The 26,533-nt window shown below is 42.0% G+C and overlaps 1 protein-coding gene across 8 annotated transcripts in view; it reads right to left on the bottom strand.

Moving 5' to 3' along the window:
- Positions 1-26,533, bottom strand: part of LOC110978845 (SAM and SH3 domain-containing protein 1-like) — a 104,510-nt gene that overhangs the window by 11,743 nt on the left and 66,234 nt on the right. For 4 of the 8 annotated variants that reach the window (XM_022234134.2, XM_022234136.2, XM_087146282.1 and 1 more), the window contains 7 exons: positions 26,012-26,076; positions 15,616-15,662; positions 11,008-11,130; positions 9,574-9,662; positions 2,553-2,585; positions 1,501-1,567; positions 619-1,049 (listed from right to left, as the gene is read on the bottom strand). In XM_022234134.2, coding sequence (XP_022089826.2) covers positions 619-1,049; positions 1,501-1,567; positions 2,553-2,585; positions 9,574-9,662; positions 11,008-11,130; positions 15,616-15,662; positions 26,012-26,076 — 855 coding nt within the window. Of the gene's footprint in view, positions 1-618; positions 1,050-1,500; positions 1,568-2,552; positions 2,586-9,573; positions 9,663-11,007; positions 11,131-15,615; positions 15,663-16,092; positions 16,581-19,797; positions 20,204-22,491; positions 23,743-26,011; positions 26,077-26,533 lie in introns of those variants that run through there. The other 4 variants (XM_022234140.2, XM_022234138.2, XM_022234139.2 and 1 more) reach the window with 4 other exon arrangements.

Below are 26,533 nucleotides of genomic sequence, written 5' to 3'. Positions count from 1 at the left end.
AGCACAACTTCACAATCTCAGATCAAATGATGAGACAAGAAGCATATTTAAGAACACTTTCGAAGCCAAAGCATAATTTTTTTGGAAGAGACAACATGGGGTGAAACTTCGCAAGAGGTGTGAATAAAATGTGAGAGCCATGGTTGCTGGAAAAATATAAAAAACCTGTGTTGCTACGCTTGAGCAAAACCTGATAATTTTGAAAATTTTCTTCACTGAAGAGTAAGACGTGTCAACCATTTTTCTTTCCCCCTTTTCGAGCTTTTTTCATTAGGTGTCTAATTTTCAAATCCATTTAACCCTTCCAGAGGCTTAGCTTTAAAAAAATAATACATGAAATGTGGTAGGGAATCAGATGAGCTCTGTTGAGTACCAGCCAGGAGCCACAGTACCTCGCATAGTAATTTCAATGATAACCAGTGAAATAAGTTCAGCTCTCGGCAAATATTTGTGCTAAAGTGAACAATGCAGTTGCAGGTTCCTGAATTTTGACATGGTCACCGAAAACAAAAATGAAAAATCTTCCTCAACTCTCTTGCCTCTGTTGTATTGTGTTCAAAAACGGACAATGGATGGCTTTTCAAGTGACAGGATTGGCAAAGTTGAGCCTCAACTTACTGCTGGTGAGCTGGGTGACCTGCCTCTTTTGTGGAAGACAGGACTTGGCTCCAAGTACTCTCCCTTATTCAGAGAGGGCAAGCTCCCCCGCTTGACGCCGTGCTGGCCCGACTCCGGCATGGTGTCCTGCACGTCTTCGAGGTCCTCCCCCGACTGGCTGGCAGTTTTGGCATGCCTGTTCTCCAAGACCAGACCGCCGTGCTCCAAAATATCCCCTGGAGGCGGGGGACCGGTGAAAACGTCCTCGTCGGCGAGAGGATTGCGCTCTGTGTGCTGCCTGGAATCCTTACGTATGCTCACAGGGTTGTCCAAGCTGGACGAACTTCTGGAGAAGGGTGAGCTTTCAAAGGAGTCTGGGGGAAGGTCATAGTTGTGTTGGCTAGGGGTGCTCTCATCCGATGGTCCCTCAGTGCCACATGCAGAATCTATATCTGTGTCAAAGAAGAGTCCAATTATGAAACACACAACACTCAACAACATCAATCTGCAGGTGTGGGCTAAAATGAGCCAAACCTTGATTTGATTCCGTTGGAAATGTTACAGAGTGTCTGGTCAAAAGCTTGGTGCATACTGGTTCCCTTAACTAAATGGGTACAAAACTGGTTAGACTATTAGACTAAATTAACGGCAGACACTTAGAAAACAGACAACATCACGGGCCCATTGGCTGAAGTTTTTCTAATTTCAATTAACTGTCCTTATTAACCAAGCCACTAGGACTGGCTAAACTCAATGACCACACTCACTGACCAATTAACTGGCCAAAGTGCTGTATAGAAATCGCCTCTTTCATTGTGCTTCTTGTTTCTCTTTGAATTCTCTTGCATTTCTTGCCTTTGTCTTATCGCAAAGAAATTAAAAGTCAGAGAAGATTCCACCAACCTGACGGTGTGATAGGACTCCCCTCGGGACTTTCATTTCCACTGCTGACCAGTGTTGGTTTGGAATGCTATCCAGTCCGAGAAAAGAAAAATAAGAGAACATTGTAAATATAAAAACTGGGTGCAGAAATTAGGCAGAGGGTTGAAGAAGTTCTGGGGGGATTTCCACGGTAATTTGGGCAGGACAAAACTACAAAGACAAGCCTCCTGAAGACTGGGTTCAAGACTGTTGTGAACTTCACACCTAATCACCTGCACTCCTCAAAAGCTATACCCCACTACAACGCCTCTCAGTGCAATTGTTAGTACTCAAAAATGTCTGTTAACGTTTACAACGCGAACTTGACAAGGCAAAGCATTTAACACATGGGTTGGGCAACAAAATCAAAGAAACAAACGTGTGTCAATTGCTTTGGTGAAGCCCTTTCTTTTAAAAGCAAACAAACAACAAACACCCCCAAACAACCCAACAAACAAGCAAACTCTAAGTATGCTGAGAAATTTGGACATGGCTTTCAAGGTTGTTCTCATTTTACAAGTAGAAGTAAAAGTTGGCAGGATACAGCACGTCTGTCAATTGCTTTGTAGAATCATCCTCTTCAAAATCCAAATTTTGGTCCCAGATGTCTGCACACTGCCACAGTGGCAGTTATAATTCCAATCATTTTAAGTGACAGTGTTTCACACATGTGGGTGCAGTCTTCCAAAGTTTTCAAGTACTTTTCCAAAAAATGGTTGAATAATATTTGTTGTTTTATCACTTGGGAAAGGGGCGCACTGCTGGGACCCTTTTAATCATTGACTCATTCCCCAAATCAAAATTTGAAGAAATTCTTGTACAAGATACTGCCCCAAAACTCATTGTTGGGCAAACTCTTCCTGGAAACGTGATTTTGAAGTCGTGTAAAAACCACACATAACCTAGGCAATTTGTGGGTGGGGTTTAGGGGCTCATACATTATTCAAAGCTGTTAGTCACGTGACTCACCCCAGGTAGGGAAGGCTCAAATGGTATATTTCATTTTGTTTATCCCTTTTGCCTGTTGGGCTTACCTGCATTTCTAGATCTCGTTTCAACTGCTCCCCCTGCAAAACGTAAACACACAAAAATGCACAAACAAAAGTGCAAGCATAAATTTTAAATAAATGCATAAATTAAAATACTATAGCTGGAAAAATAGAAACTGTGAAGATACCCGGTGGCAAAAAAGACATGACAAAATTAACACACCTTTAAAAGCCACAGTTGGAACGAGGTGCTTTTTTGGGGCAGAAAAGGGTGTGGGGAGTTTGTGCTTTGTGCATGGGTGGTAGGGCAGAATTCTCGGGGGGGGGGGGGGGGAGGAGGGGGACAGGCTGGTCAGCACAAGAAAATATGTCAAAAGCAGCAATGGTTACCAGCCAGAGTTCCATGCAAAAAACATTGGTCAGTAACTGGTACCCGGACAATCCTGAGCTTATCGCATGAATTTGCAAAGCTATATTTTGTACACGGCAGCTTCACAACAGTTACCCCACATAAAAGAGGTTTGTTTTTTAATGACAACTTTACACATTTGATAAATCTTTGCAAGAACAAAAATTTGTGGGACTACAACTGTGTGTAAATCTACTGAGCTCGTTTGAATATGTTTGTGTTTAAATGCATTATTGATGAGCTCTATTTTTGCCAGCTTTCCAATGACACTACTATTGATGTGCTTTAGGTGTGTATGACGCCATTCGTCTGAATTTGCTCCAACTAAACGACTCATTCAATCAGCAAATCTTTCTTCATCACATTTATCCATCATTTTCTCTCCTTTCTCCATAATTTACTCACATATTGTTTACAAACAAGTCAAGTACCAACAAGGCCAATCCTCTTGTTCTCAACCATCTGACAACTTTCCTAAATTGGCCTTTCAACTCGCAAAACTGTCTACATTTAACGCCGACGTTTTTCAATTTTCAATCTTTAGAGCCTCTCTCATCTGCACCAAGTCCCCTCCCCCTAAAAAAAAAAACCTTTCCATCTGCAATCAAAATGGGATTCAATCAGGCAGGCCTAAGCTCTGACAGGGTTTGATGTCCGACAGCAAAATATTTCAGCTAGATTACTCTCCCGGTGGGCAAAAAGGGGAGGCAGAAGCCCGCCTTCCTTGTTAGCAAAGACTCTAACCAGGTCAGACGTACATCCCCTGTATCTCCAGCAAACATGCAGACACACACGCCAACAAGTTAAACCTCCCCCATCAGCACTAACCAATCATCCTTCTACGTGTCTCATTCTCCCCGTTCCAGTTTCCTCCCCTTCCCCCCTACTCGTCTTCGAGAATTTTTTACCTGTAGTATCTGCTTCCCAGTTCACGATCCCCTGGGCGGTTCATTTTAAAAAAAAAAATATAGGAAACAGACGACAGAAAACGGAGAAGACTCCCCCCCCACCAAAAAAAAAAAAAATATAAAAAAATGTGGGAGTTTGAAAGGAAAAAAGATCGCACTCTTATGAGATACTTCTTCCCCCCGTTGTACATTCAGCCAACACCTGTCATCGAGTCGTCCACCTGTCGTGCGGACATCGCACAGTACGCGCTATCAGTTTCTGCACGCTTAATTAATAATGGAACATGAGAACGAGATATGGGGGGGTGAGGCAAACAGGTAGAAGGGAAAAAAACGTTGGGTTGGACAATTTGTGAAAAGAGCAAGGCAACAACAGTATCATCTCTGTTTCTTTGGCATACATGCACTCTTCGGGTAACCCAACCATACTCCTTTTTGTCGTCGACAGGAAGCCCAACTGATGTCGGGTTTTTCTTCCTTCTTCGTTTGCAGCAAAGCTACCTGTACTGACTGACCTAGAAAAAGCGCAAGATATGTGCCGACTGTAATTTAAAGAGCAGGGGACCTTTGCCCGTTGAGGTACAAGAAAAACACTCAGGCAAAGACTTCATCCATTTCTTGTTTTTGTTCTTCCTTTTGTTTTTAACAACAACTTATTCGGTCAAAGCAACATTTTATCTTTCAGTCCCAGTAGGAACAGTGGATTTGTTCAGCCCTGTTTCAGAATGAAAACCATGGGTCAACAGTCTCTGCTCAAGCAGTCGAAGAATATGTTTTTCTTCTAACTAAAGAAGCATGCAATGACAGTACTTTACAGCGTCGGGGAAGGGACTTCTTTAAAAAGTTCATAGTACATGGTTCATGGCACAAACAATCCATCAGCCAGTGCAGGTTTAATTTCCTCCTAATTTCATCACCTGTCTTCATTAAAACAAAGCCCAACAGCATTTCAGGTAATAAGACAAATTAGCTGTCAAATTACGAATGTTTTGACATGTTTTCAAACCATTTAAAACAACTCATTTCTTGTGTCTATACTGTTTCTTTACCACAGAAAATATGGCTCTAGGTGGACCTATCACATTTTAAAAAAGCTATTTCTGTGCCTGCCCAGGACTGCTTCCCGTTGCAGGCTATTGGTGAACCTATGCCGGCTCACAGCAGCCGCGGGCTATTTCCCATTGATTACTGCATTCAAAGGTCAGCCCGTACAGGGTTGAGAATTCCTTTCCGAACCAGCGATTGCAGGTCTGGACAAGTCACGTTTTTTGATGCAGGTAAAAATCACGAACACCAGGCCAGGCAATTATTAGAGGTTTTTTTTCTTCATCTTTGTCTTTGTTTAAAAAAATTGACAGTACATAATGATGGCTTATGCGTATCAATCAATCAATAAATGCTGTATAATTTCCTTAAGTGACAAATAAATTTATTGAAGATTTCAATCTAATCAAATTTTTGAAGTGTACCCGTTTAACTGAATCCCTTGTTTGAGGGGAGTTAAGGCATTATAGTCATGTATATGAATTGGAAAATACAATATTTCATCAGCTTGGGTTTCTTTCAAATGGATATTGAATCTCGTTCCACTTTTTTTGCTGACTGAACATCTTAGAATGAAAGACAGGAAAAACAGACGACTTGAGAAGGATATTTTTTTGAAAAGGCAGCTGACGTCCTTAATTGGTAAAAAGAATCGGTTGATTTTGGGCCAGAACCCGGACACGCTTGTACTGTCACAACAAATGTACCCATACCTGATGACAGAAAAATGTACCCAAAAATGTAGTGAATCTATTTTGCAGCTTCCTATTCCACCGAGAATTTGCCACGTTGCAGACATCTCAGAAATGCATTTGGCAGACACGTCTGCTGAATGCCTTCTCACCCAAAAAAAAAGAGAGTTGTTTGTTTTTCAAGTAATGGCATTGCCACTCTGTACAATTCCCCGAGAATGGCTCTCAATTGTTGCACTACGACGAAAGAAAAAAAAAAGAAAAGTCCATTTGTTAAGTCTGGATAAGAATGGCGCTGCACTATCGCGAGACGCTGTTTTTGCAGTGTCTGTTTTTTGATCCACGGTGAGCACAAAAGACACTGTTTCTTTTGTACTGAGCAGTGGAGACTTCAATCCTGGGCGCTCTTGTGTACTTTTTTCCTTCCAAAAGGAGATGAATGCGACGGGGATGCCATCGATAAAGCGTCCGTGTCCCCGTGTTTTTGTCGCAGTCAGATACCCAGGAGATGGTGCTGTATCGGTTACAGCTTGGCCTGTTATTTATCCAAACATCGGGTCATCACTGGCCAAACGATTGGTTGCCACGGTGAGAGATTAATGAAAGGAGATGGCATTATTGTGGCTACGTCTCGGCCTGCAAACCACCTCCGGGCGGTTGAGAAAATCAAACAAGCTACACTCTGCCACAATTGTCCTTTGAAGCAACATTTCACTATGGTATTTTCCCCCCCAAAAAATGACATAGCGGGCAGAAGTTCTGCATGCTGGCCCTGCACTTCAAGGCCACAGAAAAAGCCCAGCTGACACTTCTGCAGACATGGTCATGAACAAACTGCTGACATTTAGCCTGACTTGTAGAATCATTCAACAATCCTCCTGCTTGACATCAAAAAAGTTCAGAACAATCCACTTGATTGGAACTTTGTGACGAAGCTGTTATCAGCCAGCATTGTCAAAATGCAGAGAAGGGAAAAGTACATTCACAAATAAAGGTATTTCCAAAAAAGCTTTACTGCTGTTAAAATAAATCCCAACTCAAAATCTGTTTTGGAGGGCAGAGACATCCTTTTTTTTTTTAATTACCTCACTCTCAGGCATCTCAATTTTTTTTGTTTACAAATTTGCAATGACTGCAGGAGGGCACAGATGTCCCTGAACCAGTGATTCTGGCCTGTGTGATAGAGATCCGCCTTGACATCCCCCCCCCCCGGCACAATGACCTTTTTTGGGTGTCTTCGCCAGGGAGACAGAAATGCATGTTTGTCACGCTCCCCTAGGGGTAGGGGGTGACCCAGGGTGGGGATGTCTAATTCTAATTTCAAATTTATACAGCAGGGCTGGTTATTTGGTTCTGCCTCGCCCCCAGGACGTGGAAATAACGGAAATGCTGGGACAGAATATGGAGAACAGGCCAGGCAAAGAAGAACTAGAAAAAAATAATTCAATTCTGTATGTGCTCCTCCTCCAAAAATCAAAGCCCCCTTTTTTTCTCAATTCAGTCTAAGTGCTATGGACAAACAAGCAGAGATGCTGACTGACACTCTGGTTAAAGCAAGGGATAAAATAGGATTTGTGAACTGAGTCAAATGTAAATGGTTTTTAACCCTTCACAAATTCTGTGTTGATCTCTCGCGGGAATGGACAGTTTGCACACAGCGGCCATTTTGAAGATGCCTTTGTCATTTTCAGTCACTCCGGTGCTCAAGAAGTTTACTTGTGTGCATGAACCGAAACAAAACACAAACACGCATCCCTTCAAAATGGCTTCTGCGAAACGACAATGTTTAGCCAGAAAAACACTTCAATCTGCCAATAATTTCAATCGGTGATGCAATGTATCGCGAATTGCTACTGTTGTTGGGAGGGCACGTGGGTATCTAGAAAGTAAAATAGTTCCATCGTTCTTTTTATGGAAGCCTGAGAAATTACTGAAATGATTTGCCCTGGTCCTCATCTCATTGGGCCACTGCCGCTTGAGTCAGACGAGTATCATTTTTCTGTAACGTAAAACGCCCCAATTCATGAATAGTGCGAGCTCGTCCGTGATGGGCTTTTCTACTGACACACACCCCCCATCAAATTGTGTCATGAACCCTGCTAGTTGTTTACACTGCAACGGCACATTCTTCCAAACCTTATTTTCATTTGCACTTCAGCTCGATTAAAAAAAAAATAAGGAAGGCGTGCACGAGGATAGATCCCCGCCATGCAAGATGCACTCTGGAGGATGCATTTTTCACTCCCAACAAGAAAAATCAATGTCAATTTCTCGTTGTTATCACATTAATTCAGAGTTGCCTTTTCTCTCTCTCTCTGTCTTCACTTCACAGCTCCTATTTTCCCCGTTTCCATCTCTCCACTCCTCTTCTTCCATTCCACTCTCCAGACCGACTCGGATCTCTCTCGATTCTCTCCAGTCGCAACCAGAGAGCCATTTTTGTTTTTCCTACACCCCACTGAGGCCGTGTCACTCTATTGTCCCTGGCCACAATTAAATCCGAGACGGGATGGTTCTTTTTACTTTTATTAGAGAGGAGGGAAACATGAGCTCGAAATCTGAGAGTCGATGCATTATCTCTCTGCAAATGTCCTTAAATTGCTGCCATATTGCTGCTGAAAGGGGATAAAATGGTCAGGGCGGACAATGGACGGGCTACGCGTCATTGAGTTCTAGTAGGCTCTACTTTCAGCCCCCTGGCAAAACTCAATTTTTTTTTTCTTCTTCTGAGCCCTCGTCTTCTGCACATCTTTGCCCATTTACAAACTTTCTTGTTCTTTTTGCAAACTAATTCGAGCTCTGAGCATGAAAACTCAAGCCGTCGAGCGCCACGGCCGGCAGAAGGCTTTGGAGAATTAAGACACTGGAGTATTCCTTCCGAAACAAGGAAACGGAAGCGGCAGATCAGATTGGACTGATCTTTGCCGGTTATGCCCCGTTGCGCCAGGAGGTGGATGAGGACCGACCAAAAAGTGCTCGAGCACTACCTATCCGGCTCCCTCCACTTGCGGGAACCGGTGCGGCCCCACGGTGGTGTAACAGAACACTAATTGGTAATCTGACGTGACAAGGCAAATGATGCTTTATTTTTTCTCTTGTGAAGCAGCCGGGGTTTGTGCGAGCGAGGCCCGCTATCGGAGGATGCATCCACCAAGTAATGGGCCAAAGTGGTCGACTTGATGGAAATTGACAGACTACCTACAATTCACTTATCATGTCACTCTGTCTCATTCTACAGAGAGCAGCATTACAGCAAGAAAAAATTTGATGCTTTTACTCAAACATAGAGAGAGAGAGTCTTGGTGTTGTTGAAGCTATGGAGGTTACAGAAAAGGTGTACATTTGTTGGCGGCTTCCTTGTTGATTCATTTTGCGGAAAAGGTAATTTATTTCACCGATTCCTCGCTCTAATGAGCATCAATTATTCAAATCAAATCCAAACAAAACCCTACAAATTCTGTGCACAATTTCACCCTCTGTGGAGAAAAAAAGGCAGGATAAACCTTGAAGACCACTGTTGCTGAGTGCATACGGCAGGTGTAAGGTTGCATAAATTCTAATGACTGTGTAAAATCAGATAGAAATCTGATTTTTGCACTCATTCAAACGAAAACCTATATACTTTTCGCCCAAAATCTTATTTTTGGTGCACAGACAAAAAGCAGATGTTTATGCAGATTCGGCTGAATATCTTATTTTTTGTGCACATTCAAATGAAACTCTGACTTTATATATTCAGATGAAAATCTGAATCTCACTCAGATAAATATCTTGCATACTTCACACTTACTCACCACGGACAAGTACTGATATCAGCAAGCATTACGTGCCACATGCAAACAAAAAAAGCTCTTGAAGGTAAGTCACAAGAGCTGAATTTTACTTTGTCTTTAGGGAGCTAGCAACATGTGATTTCTAAAAATCCCAAACTACTTGTTAATTCCTTAGAAAACTGGATAAGTGTGACTACAGAAATTTGAAAACATGTTTACCACAGAAGGGCCGCGACCCACCTTTTCACAGACCTCCTCCTGGGTCAACTTGCCCTCTTTGAGCTGGTTCATGAGCACTTTGATTTCCTCGTCATACTTGCTATCGAAATCTGCAAACACATGAACACAGAGACAAGCTATGCACCTCGTTGTCTGCAAACTTGGATTTCCCCACCCGCCGATTTCTGCTGTCATCAAGATGATGTCCCCCCCCCAAAAAAAAAACAACAAAGGAAAATGTCAGAGCTCAGTGCTCATAACTCATTCAAATCAAAATAGCATGAGCTTTTGTGTCTCACAAGGAACCATTACCTCAATTAATGACACAGCTCTGACACCTTGTATCTTCCCATCCTTTGATTAACGACCAAACACACCATCCTCTGTCCTTCCAGTTTCGTATCCTTACTCTCTTTTTATGTCGTACTGAGCTTAATTTTAGAAATACAGTGGCTGGCGGAGGTGGTTTTTTTTTTTATCCTGAGCTATGTGATGCCACCCAAGCATCGCTCTCTGCTCAGGAAATCAAACCAGCTCAATAAAACAATAAATCAATACCCATTGGGGATATATCGGGTGACGCCAGAGTCCTGCCAGCTTTCACTGAGGACTTAAACGGCTGCATTTGAGACTCAGTTGTGAAATCATTTCAGGAATATTTTCAAGAGGGGGGCTACAAAAGAGTGCTTTGGATTGCTCCAATTCCTGGAGATAAAAGTCCTCAAATGGAATAAGTACTTTGCAAGATTCCAGCAAAGACAAAGTGCGAGTAATGATTTTCCTCTCCAATTTTAACTGGGCCTGAGCAACAGAGTGGGGTCCCCGGTCGATTAGGCTTTGAGTGAGTGGCTCCCCGACCGTCTTACACGAAGGAGGTGTGAGAGTCTATTGGATGGTTGGTTTCATGAGGGGAATGATATTTATGGGGGTGTACAGTCGATGATGCGTTTTGGGTCGACGGGAGGTTAATTGCTGCTCAAGACAGAGAGGGAGGAGAATGGTATTGATTTGGTATTTTGCCCAGCTGCAAAATGAGGGAAAGAAATCCCAACTTTGGAATTGAAGGATAGTGCTGTATCCCTCCAAGGTGAGAATTATGAGGGGCAGTTCTTGAACTTTTTGAACTTCATTTAACCAGACACGTCTCAGGCTGAAACTTTTTCGATTTCTATGTTTAAGGGGGAGCCACTCCTAAGGTGAGGTAGTGAGTTCACTGACCTTCCAACAAGACAATCTGGAGTAAGACAAAATAGTACGGTAAACGTCACAAAGTCACAGCTCACAGCTGGTTTGATTTCAAATCGAACCAAACATTGAGAAAACAGTGTGCCTATTTCAAAAAACAATACTGCTCTCTTTTTATATTATCATGCACTTCCCTGATTCTAGTTTAGGTGAAACAATCCAGTTTGGAAGAAGAATCTCTTCAAAACCAAGCTCCTTTCTCTTGCTTACCTGTCTTACGGGTCGGCCTGGGGCTGACACTTTCCTCTTTTGGTTTGCTAGACAGATGGAACCTCATGAAGTTCTTCAGACTGGAGGCGCGGCTCTTCTTGGTCTCGGGCATCCCAAAAGCAGCTAATCCGCCAAGACAGAAAAAAAAACATGAAAAGCTGGATTCAAGAAACGAGGAACTTCTGCTTATACAGAGCTTTAGAGTGTGGAAAATTGCTACGCAGAGAAAATATCTTCTAAGCAAAAAATTGATTACCAGCTATGAAGTAATTCATTCTCTATTCACTATGACTGATTTTTATCTCATTTTTGCTTAGCATGTGGATTTCCTGAGCAGTATTTGTTGCTTAGAAACTGTCAAAGAACACCGTGGAAATGGTCTGATCAAATGGGGATGAGCAACTGTTCAGATTGAAGCAGTAGAAAAATCAAGACTCAAAATCTGCAAATCTTTTACTGTCAGGCTTCTGACAGTCTGGCACCATTCCAGTGCGACCTAACCTCGTACAGGTAAGAATGGTGGGAACCAATCCTAAGAATTCTATGAGATCATCTTGTCGGGGCCAATGATGGCAGCTGTTGTTGCTTATCATGCCCAATCGATGTGTCTACTTATCAAGCCGGGAATGAGCACCAAAATCTCGCACATTTATGGGCGGGTCTCCTGTCTTCTCAAAATCAGAGACCAGTGGTGAAATGGCCACAGTGGGCAAGATGACCTTGATCGAGGTCACTGCTGGCCAAGTTTGGCAGGTCAGCCAAGTTAATTGATAATAATCATCCAATAGGTGATGGATGAGTTGGAAAACTGTGTCAGGGACTCACAGCTAGTAAACTCGAATTATAGGGGGGGCCAAAAAATCTGGAGAAAAATGTGTTTTAACATCAAATTGTCAGGTGCCAGGAAGAAGGTCGTAAACGCTTACAACCTTTTGCCGGGAAGCATAATCGCTGCAAAAAAAATTTCCCAGCCAAAGGACGTTTGTATGCAACTGTTTTATTTAAATGAAATATAAAGATTTCTTTGCAAATAGTTACACAAAAAAAATTTCCAAGTCATTTGATAAGTTGTTCAAAGGTTGCTTTTTGCAAAGCCTGTGTTGATTTTATGGCAAATTTTATCCGTTTTTACTAAATAAAGAGAGTGTGTTTCTTACACCCTTTTACCGGGAACATTTTTTCTACTGTGATCATGCTTTCAGGCAAAAGGGCGTAAGCACGCTTACGACCTTTTGCCGGGCACACAACAAATTGTAGCATCAATGGAATGAAGTTCAAAACTTCTCTCAGAGTGAATAAGCTTCAAACCTTTAATTGAACTGATATCATGAGTAAGGGGTAATCGTGTAATGTATTTATTAATAATAACTGAACGTGGCTGAGTCAACTCTCGATGACCAGGGACCCAAATAAGGGAAATAAAAAAAAAAACAGGACACAAGAAGGCGCTTGAGTGTGGAACTTCCCTATAAAAACTTTACATCCTTCAACCAATATGCGTGTTTTGGTGTGCTGTCTACGATATTCAGAACATGAGTATGGCAATGGATGTGCCAAAGAAAACATCTGCTGCTACCACAGCAGGAAATGATGTACATGTATCATTAATGTCACGTCTGGGATGGATGAGGAACTAATGACACATTTGACATGGTCATGTGACAACCTCCACGTCCCCCCCCAAAAAAATCGAAGAATGCGATTGATTGTTCAAATCCTTTAATTTGCCGTTCATATTAATGTATTACCAACACAACACTAATGGCAGAATGCTACAAAATCTTTTGATACTTCCCTGCGCTTTTCCTCAAGCTTTAGAACCCTAGATTGGCTTTCTAGCCGCCAGCTTGTGGTTCTACATGAATTCTTGTTCCATGAAGCCAACCAGGAAATTGTTCTTGACAACTTCTCTGCTATAAACCTTGAGTGTATTACACTTGCTCTATATTGAGTTAAAGTACAAGCAATGGTCACCAGCTTTGTGACCGTACTGATCTCGTTTTGCCCCAACAAAAATGGTGAGTCATACGTCGATACAATCAAAATCTGTGAATGCTGACTTTTTTTAGGGACTGCACTTTCATAAGCCTAGAGAAAAGAGACAGTGGAGTAACAATGCGGGGTACATATAACCAACTTCCAGTAGTTTTAGAACCCAAGGTTGGTCCGTGTAACCCGCTCTGTGAAAACGAGTCACATGTCACCAGAGCCACTTTGGAGTTAAAGGCCTTTGGATGAATCTCGAGCAGTGTTTAAGCAACAGGAATCCTCAGCATTTTAATATCTGCAGAACGTCCTTTTTCGTTGTGTTAAACTGAATGACGCATTAAAACAAAGAGCTCAAATTCCTCAATTTAATACAAAGTCACAGTCAAAAGTAGCTCCAGTGATATGTGACTCATTTTGACGGAGCGGGTCACATGCGCACGCTTTGCACCCAGGTGTCACGACATACATGTACATTGTTGGTGGTTAAATTATCGGTGGAAATTACAACGGATGGCTGATCTTTCACTTTCACCATCGAAAAAGGAAACAAAATCAAATGAATTTTCTGAGGTAATGTATCTGGGAAACCTCAGGTAGTGCACACCGAAGAGTTGTGCGCAGACTTTTCTGGCTAACTTTCACAACAAATCTGTAGCAGCCTGAAGGGGGCATTCAAGGCAAATGCCCCGTAACCAGACTGCCAAAGGTGGGAGGCGGTGGAAATTTTCCATGGAAAATTTGGGGAAATCTATTTTCAAGGGGTCAGAAAAGCTGGGAAATTTTGTTTGAGCTTTTAATTGAATTGTCAATTCTAATGAAGGTTCACCAAATTTTTAAGAGGTGCAGTATGCAAGGATTTGGTTTAATCTTACTTAAAGGATTGTGACCATGATCCCAATCAAATTCGCTTGCGTATCAAAAAGGTGACACAATTTTGACGTTCTCTATCGTTCAACATGCCGTTTCTTGAATGCCTCGGACCTTGGAATGACTTCAAGACTAGTGTACATCAATATACCATTGACAACGCTATTGAAAGAATGATGTCTTCAGCACTCCAGTATTTTCCCCGTCTTGACTACGTTGTAGCCCGTGATGTATCCAGACAGCTCAGGTCTTATGTCATCTCAAAAGATGCCATGTTCTTTCATTCATCATCTTGTAAAAAAATCCTCCCCCACATTAAGTGTGGGTTGGGTCTCCTCGAGAGTACCTACCCAGACAGTCACTGCTTATGCAAATTTCCCACGTGCCTATTATTTATTTGCTGAAATAGATGCCACATTCTTTCATTCATCATCTTGTAAAAAAGCTGAATTTAGACATAATGGAAATTCCCCACCATGACCTTCAATCAATTTCTCACAGGGGGCCTGAGAAGATTACCCATTTCTACGAGTTCAGATTCATAATTGTTTTTGAACACTGATATGATGAATGATCTTAATAGGTCTCCCGTAACATATATTTCAATAGTACATAGTCCTGACATCCAATAGTACATAGTCCTGACATTCAATAGTACATAGTCCTGACTGCTACAAACTTAATATCTTTCCTTTGTTTTGTGGGGTTTGAAAGAACAATTTTTGGAGTGGTAATTTCAAGGACTCAGTTTACATTTGTAATGTACAGGGAAGTATTTTGAAAGACACGTTTAAACAGGGATGCAGTTTTGGCCTCAAGTGCGGTATTCCAACTGAATCTGGAAATGTCTTTGGCAGAAAAATCCAGTAGCGAGTGTAAAACGACTGAATAGCCCCGAAAATCCAGAGTAATTAATCGTGATGATATCTTTTTGACATATCACTTTCTCCATCAGGTGTGTCACTGCAAAAAAAAAACCTAGCGGGGGGACCTGTCATCTGGAGTTGGTTTCCTGACTCTGTGCTCTTCGATGACAGGGTTTTTTTCCTTTCTTCCCCTTCTGTTCCTGTCCCTCGGTCGTTTGTGGTCAATGGGAAAATAACTCATCCTTACTCGTACCAGACAGGAAATGCGTGGTTAAAGCGGTTTCCGCCAGTGGCTGTCTATGACAGCTCTGTAAATTATCGCCCCCCTCCCCCAGAAATGACTCCATCGCACATTATTGATGATCCTGCACAACTATCAAATCATTGCACCCCAGGGAAAATGATCAATCAAAAGCAACATCTTCACTAGCGGAAAAAAAGGGACAAAAATATCACCTGCTCTGGAGAACATAGTTCGGCAAAATTACGAGGCCAACGACAAATTTGTGTGGGGCAAGAAAAGGGCTTTTGAGCAGTCACCATCTTTCAGAGCTGCCGTTCTCTTCTCATAAAATGCAGATTTACAGAACAATCTGAAGGGGTGTTTCGATCTTGGTAACATCACACCTGTACTCAAAGTGCACATGCCTTTTTAAGCCACAACACCTGTTAGCTAAAGATGCATGTAGCACTCAATGTAATTAGTATGATGTCATCAAAGCGGTGGAATCTTATCCTGGTCCGGGATCAATCTATGTGACTTTTCAGTGATTTCAATAGACAGGAAGGGGAGGAATTAGTTTTGGATGGAGTACTTGAAGTTTCTGGGCAGAAATGCACCCAGAAAGTGAGCAAAGTTTTGGATAAATAAGCTCTGATATCTTACCTCCATCCTCTGTTGTTGTGCTCATTGCGTGCTCCGGAGATGTCGGCCTGTGTGGGAAAAAAAGACAAAAAGAACAAATTTACGGATCAATATCCAAAATCCAACCCTAACTAAAACGCGAGGCTCAACACCAAGAATACGTTGCACCTCTGCAACTGCTCGTTTGCTATCAATGCATTCAGATGGGTGCCAAAAGGGGGCAGAACCAAAGCGGCAAGGTTGATCCTTGGAGAATGAACCGCCGCAGCCACTAATGATGACATCATCACCGATGCTGTCCGAGTCTGCCAAATGTAACCTGTGATTCCCTTGGCCACCGAGGAAGTCTCCAGACACCTGGAACTTTGTTCCAAGAGCTAAGACTTCAAACTGGACCCGCTCCTCATTTGTAGCTCCAGTCCCCAAAACATAAAAACAACCTCTGACATGGACCCCAGGAGGCACTGCCTGAGTCACGTGCACACAACCTGTACTTACTCATTTGTCTGTAATGTCTCTGTGCCCAAGTTGGGAGCCGAAAGGGACATCCGTCTCAACCATCTGTGTGCCATTTTTCACACGGCAACTTAGGGCTACCTCCTTGACTTCAAGCCACAATCGCCAGCAACAGCCAAAACGTTGATTTCTGAATTTACAAATTACTTCAATCAGTCCCACAGCCGCAGTTCTCACATTACCGGACATTTCCTCGTATTTTCGACAAAGTGACATGCCAGGCCTGTCTGCAGCAACCGCCCATGGTGCCTCGATTCACTGGGCAACAAAAAACAGACGTGCAGAAAGACCAGCAACAGACAAAGAACAGGAGCAAAATTGTCTTTTGAGCTAACACCACAAGCCCATCACATGCTTTCATACAGACCTACTGCACCTTCTGCTCGCTTTACATAAATAACTACTTCAAAGCAAATCAAAAGCCCAGAACAGGAAGTAAAAATTCAGGAAAAATGCAAGGTGTCCACCATACTGGTGGAAACTTTCCAAGGTACGGACAGTTGAAAGTTTAACCTGTGGGCTCCGAAAACCGGTAACACAACCCACTCCATGCACACAATGGGTTTCAAAGTGAGGCTACGCGTATTCTGCAAGTTGTTACAACTGAATTTGTGGTTGGAATCAAGGTGCCACCAAGGGGGGGGGCAGAAATGTGAGAATATTACTGAAATGTTAACATTTTGGATCCTTTCGTTTTTTTCGTTTGTGGTGGTATATGCCCATGTGAAGGGAATACCAACACAAGCTCTGAAGGATAACTTTATTTCTTTTTTTCTTTAATAAAAAAAATTATTGACTGAGGTTTGAATAGCTGGGATGAATATTCTCATGAGCAGCCATGCACACTAACAGAAAGACTAAAGGAAAATAAGAAAAAAAACGAGCAAATGATTGAATGAAAAAACACAGAAGTCAATATGTAAACATGTGACCAGCCAACCAAATTCCATAACAATGGATTTCAGGCTCAAAGGACACGGGGACATCTGCACAAGCCCGATCTTCATTCCATCAAGGTTTTCATCCACAATAGACAGAAACACACAGGTCTAGCCTGGCATGCTGCTTTTTATCATGTCATGAACTCTGGCACAGGTACACATAGAAAAATTCTTTCACGAAATAGACCCTGTCTTTTTTAGCGTATTTCCTGGCCCAATGAATTGATGCTTGAATGCACGCTTTCCATCGTTCAGTGTCTACAGTTCCTTTATGCAAATTCTGCGGCCTCTTTCTCGTTCTCATTGTACTGCTTGATGCGATGAGGTGAATATTTGCCCTCTGTGCCAACCAATGGTCAACGATGTAATCAAGTCCATCACAAGTCTGCAAGCTGGCCACAAGTCATTCAGTCTTAAAACCAAGTCACAAGCTACGTAAAGGACCTGTGACCAAAGTGTTCTCTTGTCACTGTTCACCCGTTTACTTATACGACTGGCCTTCTGAAAGGACTTGTTACTGGACGAGTGAAAGGACCTTTCTACAACAATGACCCAGCAATGGCAAGCAAACGGCTCCACAGACATGCAGACAAATCAAGTAGAACATTGCTTGGCAGAAATTTGTGCTACGCAGAAATGAGCGGGTAACCGGTCTCCAGTAATAGTCTGCTGGTAACCCTTTTTCTTCCTTTTTTGCTCGGTATGTAACAGAACTTTGGTGAGAAATGCCCCAGTTGCATAAACTTGAACAGCACAGAAACGTCTGAGCAACCAGAAATCCTGCTTTTAAGGCTTGGTGTCTTTACAAGTTCGGATGGGATTTGTGCATGTAAACAAACAGATTTCATCAAAATTTATGATGCGGCACAGCACCATCCAATTACAAAGAGCAACCAAGTCTAACCATTATTAGCTTCTAAGCATGAGGAAGTTAACAGCAAAATATTTCAAGGGCAAACTGGGCACCAGAATTTTTCAGTTTCTCACCGAACAATACACTTCCAGGCGATCCAATGACATCACTGGGAAATACCCTGTTAACATAAGAGCTGACTTACCGAGCATGAACGACTACTTCCTGTTCAGGAATACAATTCAACTCTGGAAAGGTTCAAAACCTAGCTCAGCGGGGCACAGATCAAGAACGGTCAAAGTGAACCAGCAGCGGGGCCTTTCCAAGAGGGGTTTTTCCAACTAAAAATCCCCAGAGCCGGCCATACCACACTGATTCAGTAAATTCAGGTTTCTTTTTTTACGCTGAAAAGTATATTTCATGCATGTCACGACAGGGGAAAAGCCCTATCATATATTTATCCAGCGGACTAAACCTTGTCTATTTGTGACCCTGGCCATTCATGGTTTATATTAACCCCTCCTGAAAATTTTCCATTGCCATTGGAGTCAGACCATAGGATACAAATGCTTTACTGAGAGAACAAGCATGATTGGATAAAAATAGAAAGTTGTTGGTCCATCTCCAGGTTATGGCTTGGAGTTAGAAAGCCCAAGGTCAGAAGGACTATGGGTCGGGCGATCACATGATGAGAAGGGGGGGGGACTGAGGTGACTGACTGACTGTATCCAGGATACAGTCGCAGCTCAGTGAACACAGCAAATTTTGGCACAGGGACCTTACGCAACACAGTCTAACTTTATGCTCTCTGTGAAGTTTTTAAAAATTAATTTGAAAAAAATTAGGTATGCAAATTGTGCAAATGCAAAATTGGAAAAGAGGGCTTCTAAGTTATTTTCTAATTCTTGATTGTATTTTCATGTTCATAACAAACTTGGGCATCCAAAATGGCCACCTGTAATGGTAGCTGTCGGTTCACTCATGTTACCAGGGAAACAAACGAATCACAATGCAAGGTTGAACCATTTCAGTCAAAATAAAAGCCAGAAATTGCTGGGCATTTCTTTCCACAGCTGGACCATGGCTGGACCAACTAATAGAGTGAGTCATCTTTATACCGCCATGACTTCCATTTTGTATGGTCGAGAAGACCCATGGAATGCCAAATGTGACGTGGGTTGGTCTGTCGTATTCTCATTCCCCTCAAGACACACAAACCGACCGCAGTCACAACTGAGGTCACAATTTCTGTGCATACAAGACACCGATAACATTCTTCACCCACCTGAAACAGCTGCTCGCGCACCCAGACGCATACCTGAAATGAGCAGGGCCGTGGTTAGCCCCAGACTGGGGCTAGTTTACAGGACTGCCTTCTTATCCCTGGCCCCACGACTACTCACCAAAAAAGTGGAGACATCCTGAAAACGCCTTCTCTGAGCCCCATTTTGCACATACGGCTTCACTCAACCCATCTCATCATTAGTTATCACAATGGACGATTTTCAGTTTGTTTCTGTCTGTGAAATTTTGGGTTCGATTTGGTTGTCTCAACACGGCCATTCATTTACTACGATGATTAAGTCTCAATCATTTGACGGGTGATAAACACAATCAGGATTTGTTTGGTCTGGGAACCGAGGTAGTCAAGTAGACTGGCCAAAGTCTGGGGCAAGGCTGTAGTCAACTTCATCACAAGTCGCCAAGCACCCTTCCAGTCACAAGATCAGTCACTTCTGTTACAGTTCATCTGAACAGTCTGTGATTTAGCTTGTGACTGGATGACTAATGTTGGACTTGCAGCGACTAGTAGCAACTTGTGACAGATGCAACCCCAGCTCTTTCAAGTGAATCCCCCCCCTTTGTTTGCCTCTGAGTCTCTTTGCTACTTACTTCTTCGACTCAGTGAGCGCTGAGCACCAAGTTGTCGCTCTATGCCACTGCTCTGAGAAATTCTGCTTTGTTCGGCCAAAGTGATGCGGCACGGACCTCCTTCTCTGAGGAATTTTGTCCTTGTCATGAACACAATGCTCCTCATCCATATTTGGATTTCAATTGGAGGAGAATTTAAAGAATCCAATGGACAATATCTGAAAACTGTAACCAAGTTCAGGAACACTGATAAAAGGCTGTCCTACTTCACCTGAGACAACCCTCTCAGTCTCCCACAGGTGGAGCTCAACTTCAAGCAAACTGACAGAGTATTTGAAACAGTGAACACCACTCTGTGATTTTAATATCTGAAGGAAGTAAATAAAGGTGTGGCGAGTGGCATCGGTGAAAAACACCATGAGGACTATGGACTGTCTACAATCAAAATGTTCTGTTTACAAGTTGTCCAACTTGTTCTAAAAGTACAACAATGACAAAGCAATCGCCCCTTGAGGTGCCCTGAGGCCACAATACCACTGGCAACAGCCGAAGCTCCGCCCACTTATCATTACCAAACGTGGAATGTACAAAGAGGTATGCCAGACATTAATTTGACATATTATGTTCTGCATTTGGCCCTTTGATATGTCACAAAGGGACAGCCCCTTCAGGCTAAACATGGACTTTGGACCGAAAAATCATTAATCTTCACTGATAAATGAATTACACGTCGCTCTCCCAAAGGTTTTTTTTTTTTTAACTTTGGCATTTCAAAACATACTTATCTCAATACAGATCAGACTTGGTAACCATCACTTGAACAGTGGGATGGTTTGGGGATTTCCCGGAGTCCAAAATCTGAACTTCATCTTGGGCTGGTCTTCACCTATTGCTCCACAACTGTGGCTTAACATTTGGCCTGGCAACCAAAGATAACATATTCCAAGCTTGGGACTGAGTATAGACAACTTGTTGCTTCTGTGGCAGACAACAGTGCTGCATTGGGCCGCAGGGTCTCAACTCACAGGCCTAAAGTTACAAAAGAAACCAAGTTTGGAAAAAACCCACTTGCAATTTACAAAGACACACCAGTTTCAGTGAAGTCATTCCAAAAAGTTTTGGAATGCAAGGCATGATGGGGCACTGTCTGGCAAACAAAATCCCTACTGCCACCCACGCGCCTACATGTACCGGTACATTACTGACAGGATACGTTCCAGTACGGAAATTGCTAACATTTTTTACACAATAAAAAACTCATGAATGATCTTTGCAAAGCATAAAGTACGTTGACAAAACAAACAAACACTCACACAAGTTTTTCTTATGGAAAAAAAACTGGTGCAAAAAATTCTTCGTATCTGAATTTCTTTACGTTCTTGGTTGCAATCAAACACAAATCATGAAGTTGTCTCGGGCTGCGGACCTATGCTCAGGCACAGAACAGCCTAGATAGACCGAGTTACAATTTGTCCTTAATTTCTCTACTCTTTTATGGCCCAAGAACGGGAGATTTTGTAAAAAATGAGGGTTGGACTACTTGAACAGGAAGGCAAGCTTTTATTTTTGGGAAATTTGTACAAAGTGGGACCCTCAAATTGGTTGTATGTTTACCATGGGCTGGTAGCCTCATTTTCCTAGACTCATCGAAAGAGTTGCTTTAACAGTCCTGGGCAAATTGTTAATAAATGGCCCAGTCTGGTTCCCTATCCAAGATGTTGTGTCATCATTCCCAACATTGTCCTCCAGGCTAAAAAAATTCTAAACTATTTCCAAAATGTGGCACAGCACCACACAAGACGGTCTACATGTACCTCCCCTAACCTATAATAACCAAGCTGTTTCCCTCTCCGGTAACGTCTAACCAATTAAAACATTACTCATATTATCCATTTCCTCTTTGGCTTTGCCATTCCCTTGCTGAATATCCATTATCAAAAATTTCATATATAAGTTTTCGGATGGCATTTACACAGTGGCATAAGCCCTTTACATGAATTAACAATGAGCCCGACGAAAGGATTGACGACATCATAAGCACTTTTTTTTTGTTTGAGTAGATAAGTCCCAGACAAGCAGTCTCCGCCGATGATTGCCCGACCTGGAATCATTACGAGCGTGGGGATCAATAATATATTATATGCAGTTTGCGCAAGATGATACCTGGTGGGGATAAAATTAAAGGGCAGAAAAAAATTAAGGAATCCTACATCTAGTCTGTGTCATCATGGGGTGTGTTGTGGGTCAAGACTGGCACGACCACCCTCGTCATTTATCCTGGACATGCCCCTGATGCCATCCATTGGGAAAGGATCACAGAGGTGAATGGATGGGGCAACTTAAACTTGAAAAAAAAGAACTAATTTCTAAAAAATCACCATACTAGGAAGAGCAAATAAAACTGAGTAAAATGTGTCAACACACACACCAAATAAGTAGAAAATGTCAAAAGAAAGACAGAAATAAGGCAGTGCAAATAATTAATGAAATGATAGGAAACGAATAAGCCCTAAAACACACCAACAATCTCTAAACAGAGCAAATGTACACATCAATGAGACTGTTCATGTACTAGTACCAGTACGTGTACATATCCAGTGTAAAGAGCAAGTTATGCCAAGGTCAAGTACACGAAGTCCGTAATAGAGTAAGTGGATAAGCAACCATTCGGATGGCAGGAAAAAGTGACTGACATAAGAAAAATCACTCTCTCACCCTTTCCGAGTCTCTCCTCTCCGCCATTTCTTGATTTTCCAACGCACGCCAGACATCTTAACTTCCAGGCACAAACACAAGTTCAGCTCACAGTGCAGACAACTAGTCCAGTCCCCTTGCCTCTCACACACTTCTCTCCACTATTGCTTCACATTTAGTCACCAATGCAGAGCAATGTACGAAACTCTTTTTAAATGTTGCTCTCCGGCCCAGAAAAGTCAGTCCAAATTTGTGATAAGCCGCGCTTTAATTAGCAACTTGGGAAGGATCCAAATCAGTAGCAACCACCTATCCTATTTCGTCAAGAACGGATTAACAAACCCCCCACAAGACGTTTGAGCAACACCCTGATAAGTTTGAGCGCATGTGGGCATGCTGCGAAGTTGAGTAACTTTTGTTGTTGCTTTACGGTGTACTTTCACAGTGCGTCCATTGTCATTTCCTGCTGGCACTGCTGAAAGCTGTTTTTCCACATGTCCAACTCGGCTGAAACAATTTCAAAGGTACTGCAGCCCACTCTGCCGCACACCACCCACTGCTTGCTTTTCACCAACTCCGGAGGCTTTGTTTGCCATGCATGCCTTCACTCTGTTAGCTGGTGTGACAATGCATCGAATCCACAACACCACCATAATCCAGAGGCACAAATTGTGTTCCAAATTTTCCCCGACTCTGGCTTCAATGCCAAAATGTGGTTCTGATGAGGTGGAACTATCTTTCAGTTTCTTTCTGGTTAGGAGGAATGAGAACTACATGTACGGCCCAATCAGAGTTCCCCGGCCAGGAAATCTCTGGTGTCGATTACTCACTTCCATTGGGGCTGACTTCAAACCCAGATTGAAGGCCGATGAAGGATATGATGGGTCCTACAAAGTTTTGCCAGTCAATTTCAAAGTCTGACACACCACAGTCTCCATTTCCCTCTCCTCTTAATGTTGACTTTCTTTCTCTTATATTCATGGGGAACTGACCTTCAACATCTGTTGGGTAATGGGAAGTTATACCGAGCAACGGAAGCAGAAGATAGGAAACAGACTGCTTCCCGTATGCTATGCCAGATTGTACCACTTGTCAAAAGATCATGTTGAACCTTTGAACAGTTCTATTACTCTTGTAAATGTCAATTTTAATTGGAGAAAAATTCTCTCAGAGAAGACGGAAACTTAAGGCATGAATTCAATGGATTCAATTTCTGAGAGTAACATACTCTGACTACATTCTATTCAAAAAACACCAAAACACACAACCTTCAAAACTCCCCCCCCAAAAAAAAAACTGGCATGGACCCAAAACATGACGTCTGTTGCTACAAGAAGTGCAAGGACAGGAAGAAAAATGAATGTGCTTGGCTATCAAAGTCCTAAAATAGATGGCATTTGAAAGGTCAAACCTTAATCCGTACGTAATCGTCTGTCATGTACGTGCATGCTGATCAAACATTGTTCTTGGCGGAAACTGGCTCGTGATCGCTCTGAATCAGTTTTGTCCTATTCACTCGAGACAATACTGCTCCATCTCCCAAATTTCCAGAAATGCTACAAGCATTCACATACGTGTATAATCTGCCCCTATTTTGTGAGTCGGCCACAAATATTTTCCAGCACAAGATGAGAGCATGAAACACAAAATGGGGATGTCTAAACAGTCTGGATACTGGCAAGAGCGGTGGGGATACAGCAATGTCACAAATCAATATTCCATACATATTATTTTCCTGACAACAAGCAACACAAACACTCCTGGAAATCAACTTATCCGATACCGTGTGTCTCAAACCTCTTTCTTGAAATCAAGTAAAACACGTGTAAATTAAAATGTTGGACAGACAGAGTTTTGTTTTTGGCAAAGCACCAACTCTTAAAACTGTTGCCTAACAAAACAATCTCCACTTAACTTTTTACTAAGGTACACTCGCAAGAAAAAAAAAGAGCTTGAGTAAATGTCATACCAACATCCTTTCAGTTTACAACAACAAATTGTGTTTAACAGCTGACATTTCAAATTTCCTGAGAGGCAGACCCGCAAAAAATAAAAGTTAATGTAGTGAGAAGATGTTCTTTCAAGGATGGAGCTATTTCAAGAGAAATTGCTGTGCGAGACTTCATCAGGGGAGGTGCATCTGCATTAAAGGATTCCTCAATTTCCTCTTCAATTGCAAACTACGATTGGGAATTCAGCAGCGGGGTTCCTGCGACGCCAGTCTTTAACCACACTTTGTTTTCAATTGTTGTCTTTGCCTATACACACAACCACTCTTACAAAACACAAGAATCTTTCAGGACTTTAGAGAAGAGACAATTTTTAAAATACAGCTCGAAAATGGAAGAAAAAAGTTTTGAGTACATTTCAACAGATCTCAGACTATCTTCCGTTATGAAAATCAAGAGCAAAAATACACTTCTCCCTTAGAAATTTAAGGATTGAAAAGTGTCTTAACCGGCTTTTTAAAGTTGTTTCTAAAAGGCAGAGCATACTAGTATTTTGTCAGTAGGACTAGTAACATTTGTATTTGATTTTTCCACAACTCAAAAGGTTTCAGATAAGGAACTCAAAAGGTTTCAGACAAATATGACTGAAAAAAGGAGAATGCAGGTATGCTTTTATGTTGGAAATTTTGGAACTTCTGATTTTCACAAGCTGAGAAAAAAAAATCTGTTGAAAAAGGGTGCGATTGGAGGAAAATTAAAAATCCACAGCATAATCGCAAGACCTTTTGCGGGCCCCACAGTGGTGCAGGGTCTTTGATGTACATTTGTGTTTCCCTAAAGGCATCCCTTAACAAACCCATTTCTTGTGTTCTTTATTAACTTTTACGCATCACAAGTTCACATTGCTAAACTTTGGATATTCCAAAATTTAAAAAAAAATTGTTTGAACAATTCTGAAATCTGGAAAAAGCCTGACAAATCTCATCCCCGGTTGAAGAAACCTTTGAATTGCTTACTTCAACTGTTTATACTTGTAACTGTAAGTCAAATGCACTTTTTGTTTCCTGTTGACTTTCCGCATCCTTCACTCACCAAAAATTCAGTATGAGGTTAAAAGCATCTGTCCAATGACAGATACATGCATCATGTACATATTTGTATTACCACAAGCACATGAGCCATGAAAGTCATGCAAAACTTTCTGCTGTAGACTGGAGTCAGCCACATTGAACAGCGCCCTCTTGTGATGCCAATTTATCCATTCCTAGCATCTGGCTTCTCCAAAACATGAATTAACCAACTGAATCATTGTTCACACATCCCCACCCCGAAAAAAGAAAAGACTTCATTATGCCTACATGTATCTGCCCAAATGCATTTGGACATTCATCTGTCCACAAGCAAGATGTTTTACCACATTTGTCCAAAAACATACAGGTAACATATATGTAGTTTTTTATGTTCACATATACCAATAGTCAAATGAGATTGCAAGTGATGTGGAACTGCACTGCTGTGCATGGTTGGACAAATTTTCCGGGATTTACTACAAGCCTGATGATCAGGGGTAACAGCTTGTTGTTTGTACTCACCCAGAGGAGCTGTCACTTCCAGTGCTGGTCAAGGAGGAACCACTATGCTGCCTGTCTCCAGATTCCTGCAGGATAGTTCAAGGAAACAGTAACATTTTACATCTCTGATTTCCTTTCTGGCAAAACACCAATGATGATTTTCACTCTTTTAACCAATCAGGAAATACAAATATGCATGGGATTTTTATTTCCATGCACATTTGGAAAAATGTATGTCAACTTTCACAGCACTAAATCCTGATCAAATAAAGAGTTGCAATCACTTAAACAAACAAAAAATTTTAAGGATTAAACTCTGCCTCGTGGCCCCATTTATTTGAACCTTTCCTTGAGAATGACAGAAGAAATCGAATAAACACATCCCGGTTGGAAAAAATATTGATAATCTGATGTCAAATACAGTAAACTGTCACTCTAACAGCAGAGGCAACATACGCTTGATTGCACAACCACTGTCGTTGGATGCACGCTTGACTGCATGCACACAACTCGCGCCTCCGGCGCATTTTTTGCTGGGAAGGT

This window comes from Acanthaster planci, linkage group LG15, assembly GCF_054643075.1.
Source record: "Acanthaster planci isolate LZ-2023a linkage group LG15, COTS_SCS, whole genome shotgun sequence".
NCBI classification, from domain to species: domain Eukaryota; kingdom Metazoa; phylum Echinodermata; class Asteroidea; order Valvatida; family Acanthasteridae; genus Acanthaster; species Acanthaster planci.
Note: the sequence above shows the minus strand (reverse complement) of the source record. Positions and strands in the feature narration are given on the sequence as shown.